This window comes from Pavona decussata, unplaced genomic scaffold (assembly GCF_977016875.1).
Source record: "Pavona decussata unplaced genomic scaffold, jaPavDecu1.1 SCAFFOLD_135, whole genome shotgun sequence".
Taxonomy (NCBI): domain Eukaryota; kingdom Metazoa; phylum Cnidaria; class Anthozoa; order Scleractinia; family Agariciidae; genus Pavona; species Pavona decussata.
The window spans coordinates 534,176-547,694 of NW_028145548.1; the positions used below are offsets into that span (position 1 = coordinate 534,176).

The following is a 13,519-nucleotide window of genomic DNA, read 5'->3' on the forward strand; positions in this document are numbered from 1 at the left end:
TTACGTAGAAGTTGGTTCAGTGTTACAGTCGTGGAAGTTAAGTCGCACTACTTAAGCCATAATAATATTAAAGTTACTTCATTAGCTCGGTTTTTGTCTCCTACCCTTTTCCTCGCTCAGGTTCTTCGCGCTGTTGAATGGCGAAATCAACGCTACTTTAATTTGCGCAAGTTATCAGCGAAAATACATCGAACACTAACGCCAGCAAACATGTTACTCACCTACTGAGGTCTTCAAAATTACTCTTAACAAGTGAAGCTGGAAGTTAGAGCTGATAAAATGCCACAAATGTCTGTAATGTGCACTCTAGCTTCTCGAAACGTGCTTCTCACTCCTCAAACCAAGTGAAGTTGATGCCAAGCTGTGAGCTCTGACTTGGCGGTTTGCGCGCGCCATTTCCCGCCATTTTTACCATCCTTTTCTTAGCTGCGATGTGATTGGTAGATTAACCATCTGAACTATCAATTACTTCAATGAACCAATCAGACGGCGCTTTCAGTTTAACGCAGATGACAAGTACAAAAAGGCGGAAAATACGCGCCAAACTTTCTTGCTATCGCTCTCGTAGCGGATCTCGCGAACTCTCGTGTGCTGGTCAAAGACTAACGGAAGAGTATGAATCTGCTAACAAAACAACACAAACGCCCATTTTACCCCAATCGCATTACCTTTCAACCTTGACCGTCTAGATATTCTGCCTTTTTTAGATTACAAAATCAAACTTTGGAGAAATTAATATCAAGGGATTCCCATACAAACACTGCAATTTGTGCCAAGGGGTAGTGAGGATTTCAAGGTGATCAAACCTGTGGTACGGGTAACCTCGCGTGAAGAAAAAAAATGGACAAAATTACGTTTAAACCGGCCGGGACACAGGGACAATGAAGCAAAAGTAACAGGCTTTATTTTGTATTATTTTCAGTTTTCTCCGGCGAGAATCACAGTAATATGGCTTTATCGAACCACAGCAATTTCACTCAATCAGCGAATCACATGTAAATGCCACGGACGGAAACCGTAAAGTATGAAGATAAACATATTTTATTTTGAATTGTTCTAGTTATATACCACTACGTAACGATCATAGAGATTCAAAATCGTGTCTCACATACTACGATTGGACTGCCTGTGTGTACACGGGCAAATTTTCTTTAACAATTTTTTGTTCGTGTAAATGAGAAAAACGGTATTTTTTTTTTAACGAGAATGCCGGCACCGTACCTCAAAATCTGATTCACGCACGGTACACCTGTTACAATATTAGTGGAATAGTGAATAAACTGAACGCATAAAATTATTATAGCATTACAAAATTCGAGTAAAATGTTATGAGGAAACCAAAACCTTGTCACCCTTCCTTAAACGTTTACAGCAAACTCAAACATGACCTCGTGAGCATGTTTATCCTACATTTGCCGCGCGCTGCTTTCGGTTTCTCAGCAAAATTGAGTAGTTTTTGTTTGCATTAAAAAGCAGAATTATTTTGCACTGTTCTCATCTACGTGTTCATTTTTTTAAGGAAAACATGAACTCGAATCTCGCGTTGGCCGTTTACCGTAACCGTGACTCTATTGTTGGGGGATCCTCCCGATCTTACTGAGATTTTGTTACTTTCTCTTTTCTAATCATTTTCGGATAAAGCAAGGAAATTCATTTCCATACAAATGGAGCAATCATTTTTCAAAGAGAATTTGCTCGATTTATGTATTTATTATACTGTATTGACCTTGGAGAAGCTAATAAACTAAACTAAGTTCTGAAAAGTAAGTCGCATGATTTGCATTTACTGTGATTAGCAGATGTCAGTGTGGTGTCCATATTATAGCATAAATCAAAAACTATCTTTGCAGTTGAAAGGAAACATTAATATAAAAAGCAAACAATTACTGCTTATCCTTGCAAGCAATGATTAAAAATATCGCAAATGTCTAGCAATGCTGCAACGCACTATTTTTAAATGCTGTCAGACCAGCTCCACGAAACATAAGAGAGAGTTAGAATTACATTTACGGCACATGACCACGTGACCATGTTTAACCTTTATTTGCCGCTCACTGTATTCAGTTTCTCAGTAAAATTGAGTAGTTTTACGTTAGCATCAAAGGCTAAGAATTATTTTGCACTATTCCCATCCATGTACCCACTTTTTCGAGAAAACATAAACGCGAATTTCACGTTTCCTGTTTGCCGTAAACGTGATTATAAAACTCTCCAATGCTTGGTGTTTACTCTTGCGTCATTTTCATTTTCGATGCTTTCATGAATCAGTCAAAGTTTACGAAAATCAATTCCACTGTTTTTCGGTCTGGAAACTATATATTTTCTCAGCGAGGTTTTGTAAATGACTCATCAAATATCACAAATTTTACTGATAGAAACTTACAACGCATTTTACATGATTTTCGCAAATTCTAAATCCAGCAAAAATACTGATAGAGCGGTTCTCAGTTGAGTGTTTCAAGTTGCAATTATTTCGCGTTTGTTTCGTTTTGGGCCTTTCTCGATTGAGTGTCAAAACTTGTTATTATTTCGCGTCTGCTTCGTTTTGCGTTACTTCGTTCTGCGACTTTTTTTTTCAACAAATGAGAATCGAGAAACAAAACCAAATTCCAATCGTGCATTGCTCGCACGCGTTTTCCCGCGCTTGGCGCCGGTTACATGTGCTTGCTTTGAGCTCTGATTGGTTTGTTGACCCGTTTAATTCTTGTGATTGGCTAGAGATTACTTTGGTATGGCTTTACGACTATCAAATGAAAACCGCTCTAAAAGGCACACATAAGGGTGTACTTTTACCGGCATGGAAATGTAAATTACTGAGATCTATGTGTGAGTTTGTTTACTAAAATATCAGTCCGAGTCTAAGTTAAGTCTGGTTCCTCATTCATTCCTTTCTTGATCCGTAAAAGAATGGTAGTCAGCCACTGGTCCAGTCTTGATATGGAGTCGTATTCTTTAACCTACAAAGCATAAAAATAGCAAGACATTTGTAAAAGAATAATCACAGCAACAACGTACACAAAATTCTCTGTGGCTAAATGAAGACTGGGCAACTTGCATAAAAAACTACCTCATGTGAACTAGTAACCCATTTTGTCAAACATCTGGTTCACTGCGGCTTTTCTCACAAACTCAAACGGTTTAGGATTGTGGGATAATGCAGCCACTAATTCGAACTTCAACTTCCCATCCCCGGGCATTTGAACTTTTGAAAATTAGGTTGTTCAAATGCTCTACCCTTAAGACCTCTCCTCGCGGACAAATTTTTAGCTTCAATCAATCACTCTTCACGCTTTGCAAACAGCGATATATTGATGACAACTTCAAAACTATCTTGGATACGTTTTGAGTGAGTCATTCGCTCACAAAGGCGAAACCCAGTCCTTAAAAAACTCCTCAACTCCCCAAAACCAGGAAAAACCAAACACGAATTCCGCTAGACCATACGAAAAATCAGTTTCAATCTTTCTCTTTTCCAAGTTAACATAATTTATAGCTATTTATTGTTGAACAAATGTTAAAAAAAATCTCTCATCCATTTGACACGAGAGCAACTTACAGCCTCTGTAAAAGATTCTACATTCTGTTCTTCTTGAGCTTGAATTAGGGTCTAAAAAAGATAAGTAAGCAGCAAAGCAAGAGTGATCAGTGTAATTCAATAATAAAACTCCGAGCCACACAACGGCTCTTTTTCGGTGAATATCTGGTTGGAAGGCATTAAGCATCTCAGAAATACGGCTTTAATAATAATAATGATGATAAACATTGGTTTTCAGTAGTTTGCACTTAGAGCTACCATGAATTGATAGAACACGGATGTGAAAAATCCTTTCCATGCCTGAAAACAGACCCTTGGTCCAAGTGCGTAAAAGTTCGAATCCCGTTCAAGCCTGAATTTTTTTCAGGCTTTCTTTTCGCAGCTGCTTAAGTTGCGTATAACTGCGAGGGCCTTTCTTCGATTTGAACACTTTCTACTATAAACTGAATTGATCAATTCGCTGACCCCACTTCCTGTATAGCATTGAGCTAGTCCTGGGAGCTGCGAGACCAAGTAACACTATTTTCAGTCGGAAACAGACAGAAAGTGGAGGGTGGCCTTACTTATTTAATGTTAAAAGCAGTAACCTTTTTTAAACACTAGACACCAAAAATTACTGGCATTACTTCACTCCAAGTTTTTCATCTCGCTCCTTAAAAAATGTTTTTAAAAGCTAATTTTAAGCTAATGGTAAAGAAAAGTCTATGTCAAAGCTAAGGAACAAAAATCTTTTGGAAGAATCTTTAGTGATTAGTCATTAAACTCGAATTATCAATATTTATGTCAACCCAGGATTAGGTTAATCGGGCATTAAACAACTCAGGCCAGGTCTGCTTATCAGATAACTTAGCAAAACAAGTGGCCTTAGCTCCAACGAGTCTCCTGTAGCTCAGCGGTAGAGCATCCGAACCAGTAATCAGAAGGTCTTAAGTTTGACTCCTGATAGGAGCACTCGGATTTCCTTTTTCCGAGTATGCCTGTGTCATTCACTGAATAATAATACATCATTCACAAGTGGTTTATAGTTACCGTGACTAGTTTACACTCCCTTGTGTCCTGGAATGCAGGGTACATGTCACAATACTTGTCTACAGATCTCTGTGCTTCAGCAACGTCAATGCACATGTGGCAAAGAGCCGCCTTGAAGAAATACTCTTTAGCACTGTACTTCAGTAATGAACTTTCAATTGCATCTGCGGCAACCTGGGTTTTCAAATAATGTCTCATGGTCAGTACTGATAGCTAAAACGTTTGGCTCTTGGTGGCCAAAATGTCATAGGTTACCAATAATTTATTGAAAGGCTGAAGCATAACATAGCTAGTAGACCTGTAGCTCTATTTTCACAAGAAACCAAGAAAATCTCACCTCCTCATAAATCCCAAGAGCTCTTTCATATGCCTCCATCTGAGCTGAGTGCATTGCTACTTTCAGTAAGCACTTGTTTGCAGAGCTACAAAGGATAAAGGGAGAGAAGTTTAACTAACTGGCTGATTAAGTCTTTTATCAATTACCATACTTCCTATATTTCACCCCTTCCCTCTATCAAGCAACACCCTCCTCCCTCCGCCCGCCCCACCACACCTCCTTTCAGGACTAAAAATTCCAATAATCCTCTTCCCCATCCTCTATTACCCCCCAGCCCCCACACCCCACCCCAAGAGTTTGGTCTATTCATACATCCTCCCCACCGTGAGACCTAAAATTCATAAGCCTCCAGGAGGCTAAATAAAGGAAACATTAATTTTAACAACCATTATTCCACAAGCACGCATTGGATATGAGATGATAGATAGCCAGCGAGGGGCGTAGCACCAAGTTGGCTATAATTATCTCACATCAAACAAGCGTGAGTGGAATAATATTGTTTTATTAAAAACAATCAAGAAATATTGCAGACAGCTAGATATTGCTGATTTTACTTTGAAAGAACAACCAGAAGACAATTTAATGGTCACTATTTCTCAGGCATGGTAAAATGAATTAAACTGTTGACATGCACCTGGTTGACTCTTCTCCCTTGTAATATTGAGCGGCCTGTTCATAGTGAAATATCGCCTGAGGAGAAAAATACAAACAATAATGATATTATTGTTAACAAGGGCACTGAGACTCATTCTGCATATTTTAGTGTATGGATCTTTGGTACAATTTTGAAATTTTGCAAACCAACATACAACAATGTGTCAAAAAATATCTAATTAAAACAAATTAATGTGCATCAATCAGTCTCTAATTCTGACATTGAAAGTACCTTTTCAAAAACTTTAATAATCTGTTTACTACCTGTCAGTTTCCTTCGCTAACAGTTTGTTTTTATATGCAACAGCAACAGAGGCACAACTGCCTTGTGAATCAGAAATAAGAACCAAAAATAGATTGAAATGAACCAAACTCAAGCCATAAAAGCTGTTGAAATAAACTAATTGTTTTCTAAGACATCCGCTCATTGATAGCAATAATTTTATTGCTATAATATGCCAATGTATTTAGTGTTTGCGCGTTGTTGAAAGCCACACAAATATGTCCTCTAAAGAGCCACAGAAAATCAAACTCTCCTGCAGTTGCATTCTTACTGTCTGATTACAAATTTAAAAAGAGAAAGAAAAATTTGTCATCGTTTGTTTACATCCTCCTTCAAACGTAAAATTTAAGGAAACTTCACATGGTAATCCACAAAAGAAACAGCAAAGAAATGTACCAAAAAGTGTGGTGCAGGTGCAAAGTTATTGTTTTACTTACTAAAGCTACTCCTTGCTTGATGTTCTTGTTACATGTTAACTCGGTAATCGGTCTGTTTTGGTGAGTGACGGGGGGGGGGGGGGGGGGATTAGTTTTGTTTAACCAATTTGCTTGGAGTCCCTAATTGTTTTAGCCTTGCTACGGGCCTGAAGAGACCAAGTTTGAGACCCTTGTTTTTAAAATAGAGAAGACATAGTTTTGCTAAGTCTGAAAATTTCATAGACATTTGTATGGATATGGGCAAGTTTTGCATGTCTTTATACAAACATCTACTTAAATTCCTGAATTTAAAGAACTATGTTGTCACTATATTAACCCATCTCTATGTGATTCCTGCACCATATGACATCACCACTTCCCCCTGCAGACCTTAAAGGACACATTTTTGTAGTTTGGACATACTATCTATCCTCCAAGTCTCATTGTCATGGCTTTTTTAATACTTGAAAAGTTATTTTTAAGTCTGAGTGAAATTTCACCATCTGGCCCAGAAGATTGGAATACTTGGCCTTTTTAATTACTTTCCAGGTGACCAGATCTACATTAAAGGTCAAAGGTCTATCAGTCTCTCACCTTTTCAATATCAGCAGCATTCCCTTCATACATTTCAGCTACTGTGATATGGTGCTTTGCAGCCATTGTAAACCGGCCCTAACAAAGGAAATAATAAACAAAGCCTGGTATCATGCAAATCAAGATAACAAATATAAAAGGATCTAAAAAGAAAATTAGGGATAACCGTACATTTTTCAAAGAATAAGGCTTTAATTCAGAAAGAAATTCCATACACTGTTATGTATTTTAGACCTTTTTATAATTATTGCCACTAATTAAAAATACATCCATGGTTACCCCCATTTTCCTTTCTGAATTCCAATAGCCCTGGCAAAGCAATGATTTTCGTGTATAGTCATAAACTAGGCAAAAATACCTCTGTATTAGTAGGCAACTTCCTTAACATTCCATGAACATGTTGGTTGTCTGTCCTGATGATTATGTTATGTAATGTTTAAAAACGAGCAGGAGTGTTTTATCCGGTTTTAGACCTGTTAAAACATGTGCGGCGAGTTCCTGGAAAAGCGTGTGTCAATAGAGTTCATAACAATTATGCTTTTGTGAACGTTGGAAATTAGCATTCAAGAAAAACACCACATACTAATGAGGAGTGTTTTATCAGCTGATAAAAACACTGCATACTAATGAGGAGTGTTTTATCAGCTGATAAAACACTGCATACTAATAAGGAGGAGGTTTATTGATATAAAGTCATTGCACGTGACGTGTTATCTACCAGGTCAATGGGCTTATGAATTATTAATGAGTTTTTGAAGATAAAATGAAGGACTGAGAACAGGGGAGCAGGGATGGCGCAGTGGTGAGAGCACTCGCCACCCACCAGTGTGGCCCAGGTTCTATTCCCAGTCTCAGCATAATATGTGGGTTGAGTTTGTTGTTGGTTCTCATCCCTACTCGGAGGGTTTTTCTCCGGGTACACCGGTTTTCCCCCAACACTTCCAAATTTCAATTTGACCTGGAAACAGTGGATAGAAGAGCCACCCCATGGAATTCACTAAAATTCCCATTTATTTTTATTATTTTTGTTATAATTTTGAATAACTGTTGTGTGTGAAAATTTGAAACCACTTTTCATTTCAGATTGGTTTCAGAGCTTGTAGCCTGCAGCAACAGAGTCCAGTATTATTTTTTTTCCGGTGTATGACCAACATTTTGACAAAAACTTTCAGTGATGGCTAAGGGTAGGGTCTTTCCCCACAAAACTTCTGGCACTTTGAGCATAGCTTTGTTTTTGTACATACACAAAGGATATTGCACATAAAAAAGTGCCTTTATGAAATAATATTTCTCAAAAATGATGGCTGAACATTAAAATTATAAGACAATGGTTTAGGAGTAAACTGTAGTCCACACACTGAAAAAGGCAAATCTGTATAACAACTGAAAATTACCTAAAATTGATGTTTAAGCCATTTTTCAGCCCTTCAAAAAATTATCCGTAGTGGATTTACATGGTATTTACATGTACAATAGCACGCTATTGGTCTGAAAATGAATCTTTATAAATAACATATTCAGAACTCACAACAAGCAACTGAAAAGAACTTTAAAAAGTGCATCTACTTACCATGTCTGTGTAAATGTTAATTGCCATTTCAAAAGCCCTTATAGCCTCTGTAAATTGAAAGGAGAGATAAGATCATCAAAAAAAGAGAGGAAGTACACAGGGATTGAAGTAAACCATGGCTGCATGAGGTGGCACTGACACCAATAAATTAATAATAATAATAATAATAATAATAATTACCTAAAAAATTATTTCACAATATCAAACATTGAGCGTTGAAACATATAGCTTTTCTGATTGCTCATCCAAATCTTGCCTCATCGTTGCATGGAAGCAAATCAGCGTATTGTTCCCATAGAAGATGGCAAGCCAACAATTTTTAGTTTCACGCTGTGATACACAACAGCAAACATTTACAACTCTTCTGTTATCAAAAGATAATCAATTCATAGCTGAGTTGAGAGTCATATGGCAATAGAGGCCAATGTTCACCAAAGCAACTTTGCGCACTTGTCTCTTTGTTTTTAAACCATTTCATTGATAAATGTAGCATTTTGATTGGCTGCACGTCACCTTCATGAATAAAGTCCTTACCGATGACAATCGCTAACAGTTAGTATCAATCTACTATGTATAATAATTAAATAAATCAATTAATACTGAAAATCGCTGGTCAATCGAATTATCACAAAACAGGCGTCATTGATAGTTTGTGGATCTCCAATATCAATCCATTTTTTTGTTATTATTGGTTGAGATCTATTGATATCTATTGTCATCAATTTTATCACTGGAATGATAAATAAAGAGTTGTTACAACCTACCCTCCACATCAGTTTTCTTAAAGCAGTTCCCTGCATCGACATAGCGCTGCCCTGCTTCATGTTTGGACTGCAAGTTAATTTGTAGTTTGGCTGCTTCCATGAATGCTTTACCAGCAGCTACAACAACAGAGTAAAAACAAGGTGTTTTAGACGTCATCAACTACCTTTCTCAGAGCATCTAGTTTTATTAAATCAGGGCTTTTTGTTTGAATATAACATAGTGAGATCCTACATTCTCACATTTCATTATAAGATACCATGTTGCTTATGCAGTCCCTTTGACAACACAGTTCAATACAAAACAGTTATGCAAACTAACTTGGGTTCTGGTTGACCAGGGGAACATGTAAGGCCAGAAAAAAATATCCAGTCCTACATGTGTCAGCTTAACATTTATTAATTTTTATCTCAAATCTAGGATTCATAGCAAATCAAGTGAAGTTTTGAAGCTCTGAAATCTGGAGATTTTTGCTTGTGTGCCACCCTCTCTAATAACACTCCTTTCCCGAGAAAGGATCCAAAAGCCCCAACCCCATCTCCCAAAACTTTCTGGCAAAATCAACCTGTTTCCATTGATTTGTATATGATAATAATAATAATAATAATAATAATAATAATAATAATAATAATAATAATAATAATAATAATAATAATAATAATAATAATAATAATGGTCTATTAACAGATCCACTGGGTGGCTCTTCCCTGTTAAATTACAATAATTACAATTACAAAATAAATCAAATTAAATTAAATTATTTACAAATTATACAGCAGAAAACAGGATTGACAGAAAACAATTACAGTAAAACTAACTAATGGCTTTGTACTCTGTTTCTTGAAAAATTCCTTGAGAGTCTTAAAAAGGTTCTGTAATCTTTACAGTTTTTAATAGTTTCTGGTAGATTGTTAAAAAGTTTCAACGCATTATCTTGGAGAGTGCCATTTTGGGTCCGGACCACTAATCTAATTGAATTGCTTCAGCGCAGTTCCTTGGGGCATTCCTGTTTTATTATTTAAAGATAATCTGGCCAGGTCGCGGCGTTATGAACACTATTGATTGAAAGATACACAAAAATGCACCAAGGAATTGTGACATAAATTTGCAAAACCAAGATTTTGTGGATTTCAGAAAGTTTGAGTTGAAATCTTAGTTGATTGAAGAGAGAATGATTAAAAACCTTTTATCTGGGAGATTTGGTGACCCATATGCAAGACCTGAAGATTAATTTTGTGTCCAGAGGACTCCTGGGAAGTATGTGCAAGGGCTGATGAGCAATGACAAAACTTTGGCATTTAAAAAACCATCCTTAGCCAGGCTAAGACAACAGCAAAAATTATGACAGCATTTGAACAACAATTTGCCTGTTGGCTATTTCCACACACTCTGGTCATGGGAAGACAAAGATTTACTTTTCTTACTGCGCATATGTTCTGCACATTTCAAGATACTCAGGTTTCCTATGAATGGTGCCTACTAATACAGGGATATTTTTGCAAGGTTTAAAACTATGCAGAGAGAGCAGAACTTAGCAAGTGCTCTTGGTATCCAAGAAGAAAACTGGGAGTAACTGTGCATTTTTCAGCGATAATAAAGCTTCAAATTATATGGGAAAAAAACCACCATACATTGCTTTGTATTTTACTGCTTTTTTTGGATTATTATTGCTTAAGGACAGTGCCTACTAATAAAAAAAGTATTTTTATGTGGTTTATGACTATGCGGGGAAGGCAGATCTCATCAAGGGCTATTGAAATCCAAAAAAGAAACTTGGGGATAACCACGCATTTTTCAGAGATAATTAAGCGACAATTATTCTAAAAAACAGTAAAATACAAAGCAATGTATGATTTTTTTTTTTTTCCAAATTGAAGCTAAAAAAATATTACTCTATTTACTCGAATAAGCGCCCCCCCCCCCCCCCCCCCGAATGAGCGCCGAACTTGATTAAGTGCCAAACATGGAGCGGAATGGTTAATAAGTGCCGCCCTCGAATAAGCGCCGCCCTTGATTAAGTGCCGCACATGAGCGGAATGGTTAATAAGCACCGCCCTCGAATATGCGCCACAGCTCGGGTGCGGCGCTTATTTGAGTATTTCCATAAGATATATGGATGATAAAAATACACTGTAATCGCTGCAATGCGGTTCTAAGCCAGCAATGGGAATTTATTTTCATCAATAGTGATGTTTTTCAGTTCGAAGTGAGTATATCTTGATGCTCCTTCATTCAGTTCTGTCTTCAAAATGTTCGCGTTCTTCGGACTGTTCTTGCATGAAGGCTGTAAACTTCGCCAGTACGACAAGCCCAACCTCCCGGCTCTTTCTCTTCCCTGTAACTGTTGCAGTAGGGAGATTGTCAGTGTTTGCTTGTATAATCAAAATGTTTTGGCTTTGTGGTATGAGCCTTTTTAATAAGCGCCGCCCTCAAATAAGCACCGCCCTCGAATAAGCGCCACACAGGAGAAACGAAAAATTAAATAAGCGCCGCGGCACTTATTCAAGTAAATACCGTATCTCTGCAAAATGCATGGTTATCCCAAATTTTCTTTTTGGATACCAAGAGCACTTGCTAAGTTCTGCATTCTCCAAATAGTTTTAAACCACGCAAAAATATCCCTGTATTTGTAGGCACCACCTATAGGAAACCCGAGTATCTCAAGATGCGCAGAATGTATGCACAGTAATAAAAGTAGCTACGAGAAACTACTGGCAAAAGCAGACATACCATCGTTATACAACAGACGATTACAGGACATTGCCATCTTTATGTATAAGATTAAGCATGAATTACTGCCACAGAGACTTTGTAATCTTTTCCAATTAGACAGTGGTTCGTATTACTTAAGAAAGCGAGAATTTGTTCAACCTCGATTCTCTTCGGTGACATATGGAAAACACTCACTTCGTTACCTAGGGCCTAAACTGTGGAATGATCTCACTCCTAGAATAAGATATCAACCCTCTCTGAAGCAATTTAAAAGAGTCATACGTAATCAGGACCTTACTGCCCTAGCAGCAAATGTCAGTAACTGTCAAGGCTGCAACCTATGCCGAGAATGACTAGGGTTTACATGATTTTTTGCGATTGATGTATGAAATTTTATTAATATGGTTTACGATGTAAATTTTAATTCATTTTTTATAATTTTTTAGAATTTTTAGAATTTAGTTAGGTGTCCACTATTAGTAGAGGGGACTTCTCCCCTCAGCTACATTTCTTGACACGTTAATAAAGTTATTATTATTATTATTATCATCCTTGATTATCTCCAATTTTGTTTTTGGATTCAAATAGCCCTTGCTAAGATCTGCTTTTCCTGCACAGTGATAAACTCGCAAAAAAACTTCTGTACGGTAGGTACCGTCCTTAATCCAGTCTTAAAATATAACAGGATCTGAAAAAAGTCAAAGTATCACAGCCACCCTGTTGAGCTCAAGATCGTTCGTTCACTTTTACTGGATTGGGACTCTTGTCAACCCTTATACTTACTGGGTTTTGATTCAGACAAATATACTAATAATAATTATTAATTATTTCAACGCTACTATCAATGTGTCAAGGTTGCATAGCAAAGGGAAAGGATCCCTCTTGTGTCCTCTCCTGTCAAGTCTCTGTCCCTGGCAGGTCCTCAATGGGTACAGTACACCCCAAGAGTTTAAAATAAACTTACTTATAGCAATTTTGATCAGGAACTTTACATTCAGTAGCGACAACAAGTTTCCTAACTAACTCCGAATAAGGAAAAGGAGGTGCTTCAAGGTCTTTGACTTTTGCTCGATTAACCTTATTTCATTCACCAATCATTCACTGGGAGACCACAAAAATAATTAGGAACAACTGGACAATGCATAAAGAAAATAATGATAACTACCACTCCATTTTTGTGCCATTTTGAACGTGTTTCCTGCGCTGATGTAAAGCTCTGCCGCTTCCTCCAACTTTGATGCTCCCCTGAAATCACGAAAAAAAATTCCTTTGCATTCTAAATTGGCATAAAATCTCTCTGTCCACGCAATCATCTGTTATGATCGTCGAACAACACGGTAGTTTCCACAAACTCACTGGCACCCACCCAAACATTCCGCCAAAAAATCCCTGAGACGATTTCACTTTCTTCTCCGCCTGAGCTACAAGTTCAATTGCTTTCTCCTCCTGAGACATGATGTCCTAGATACCTTTTTAAATCACCCGTTTACAAGTTTTAAGTCATTTATGTACAACACTATGATTTCAATGACCATTCACTTCTTCGTCTTTCGAGTTGACGTCACTCAGCTTCGAAATGAGGAGAGATTGGGGCCTAAGAATGTACTCCCAGCATCCACTTGGAGCG

The 13,519-nt window shown here is 37.4% G+C and overlaps 1 protein-coding gene across 1 annotated transcript; it reads right to left on the reverse strand.

Annotated features, from left to right (window-relative positions):
* Window positions 1–1,023: 1,023 nt before the first annotated feature.
* On the reverse strand, window positions 1,024–13,457 carry LOC146467503 (alpha-soluble NSF attachment protein-like). The gene is made up of 10 exons (XM_085125732.1): window positions 13,259–13,457; window positions 13,058–13,137; window positions 9,183–9,299; window positions 8,419–8,465; window positions 6,849–6,926; window positions 5,536–5,591; window positions 4,902–4,986; window positions 4,565–4,738; window positions 3,557–3,607; window positions 1,024–2,957 (listed from the first exon to the last, which is right to left on the reverse strand). The coding sequence occupies exons 1-10, from the start codon at window positions 13,345–13,347 to the stop codon at window positions 2,859–2,861; spliced, it is 876 nt and encodes a 291-aa protein (XP_084981858.1). The 5' UTR covers window positions 13,348–13,457; the 3' UTR covers window positions 1,024–2,858.
* Between the last annotated feature and the right edge of the window lie 62 nt (window positions 13,458–13,519).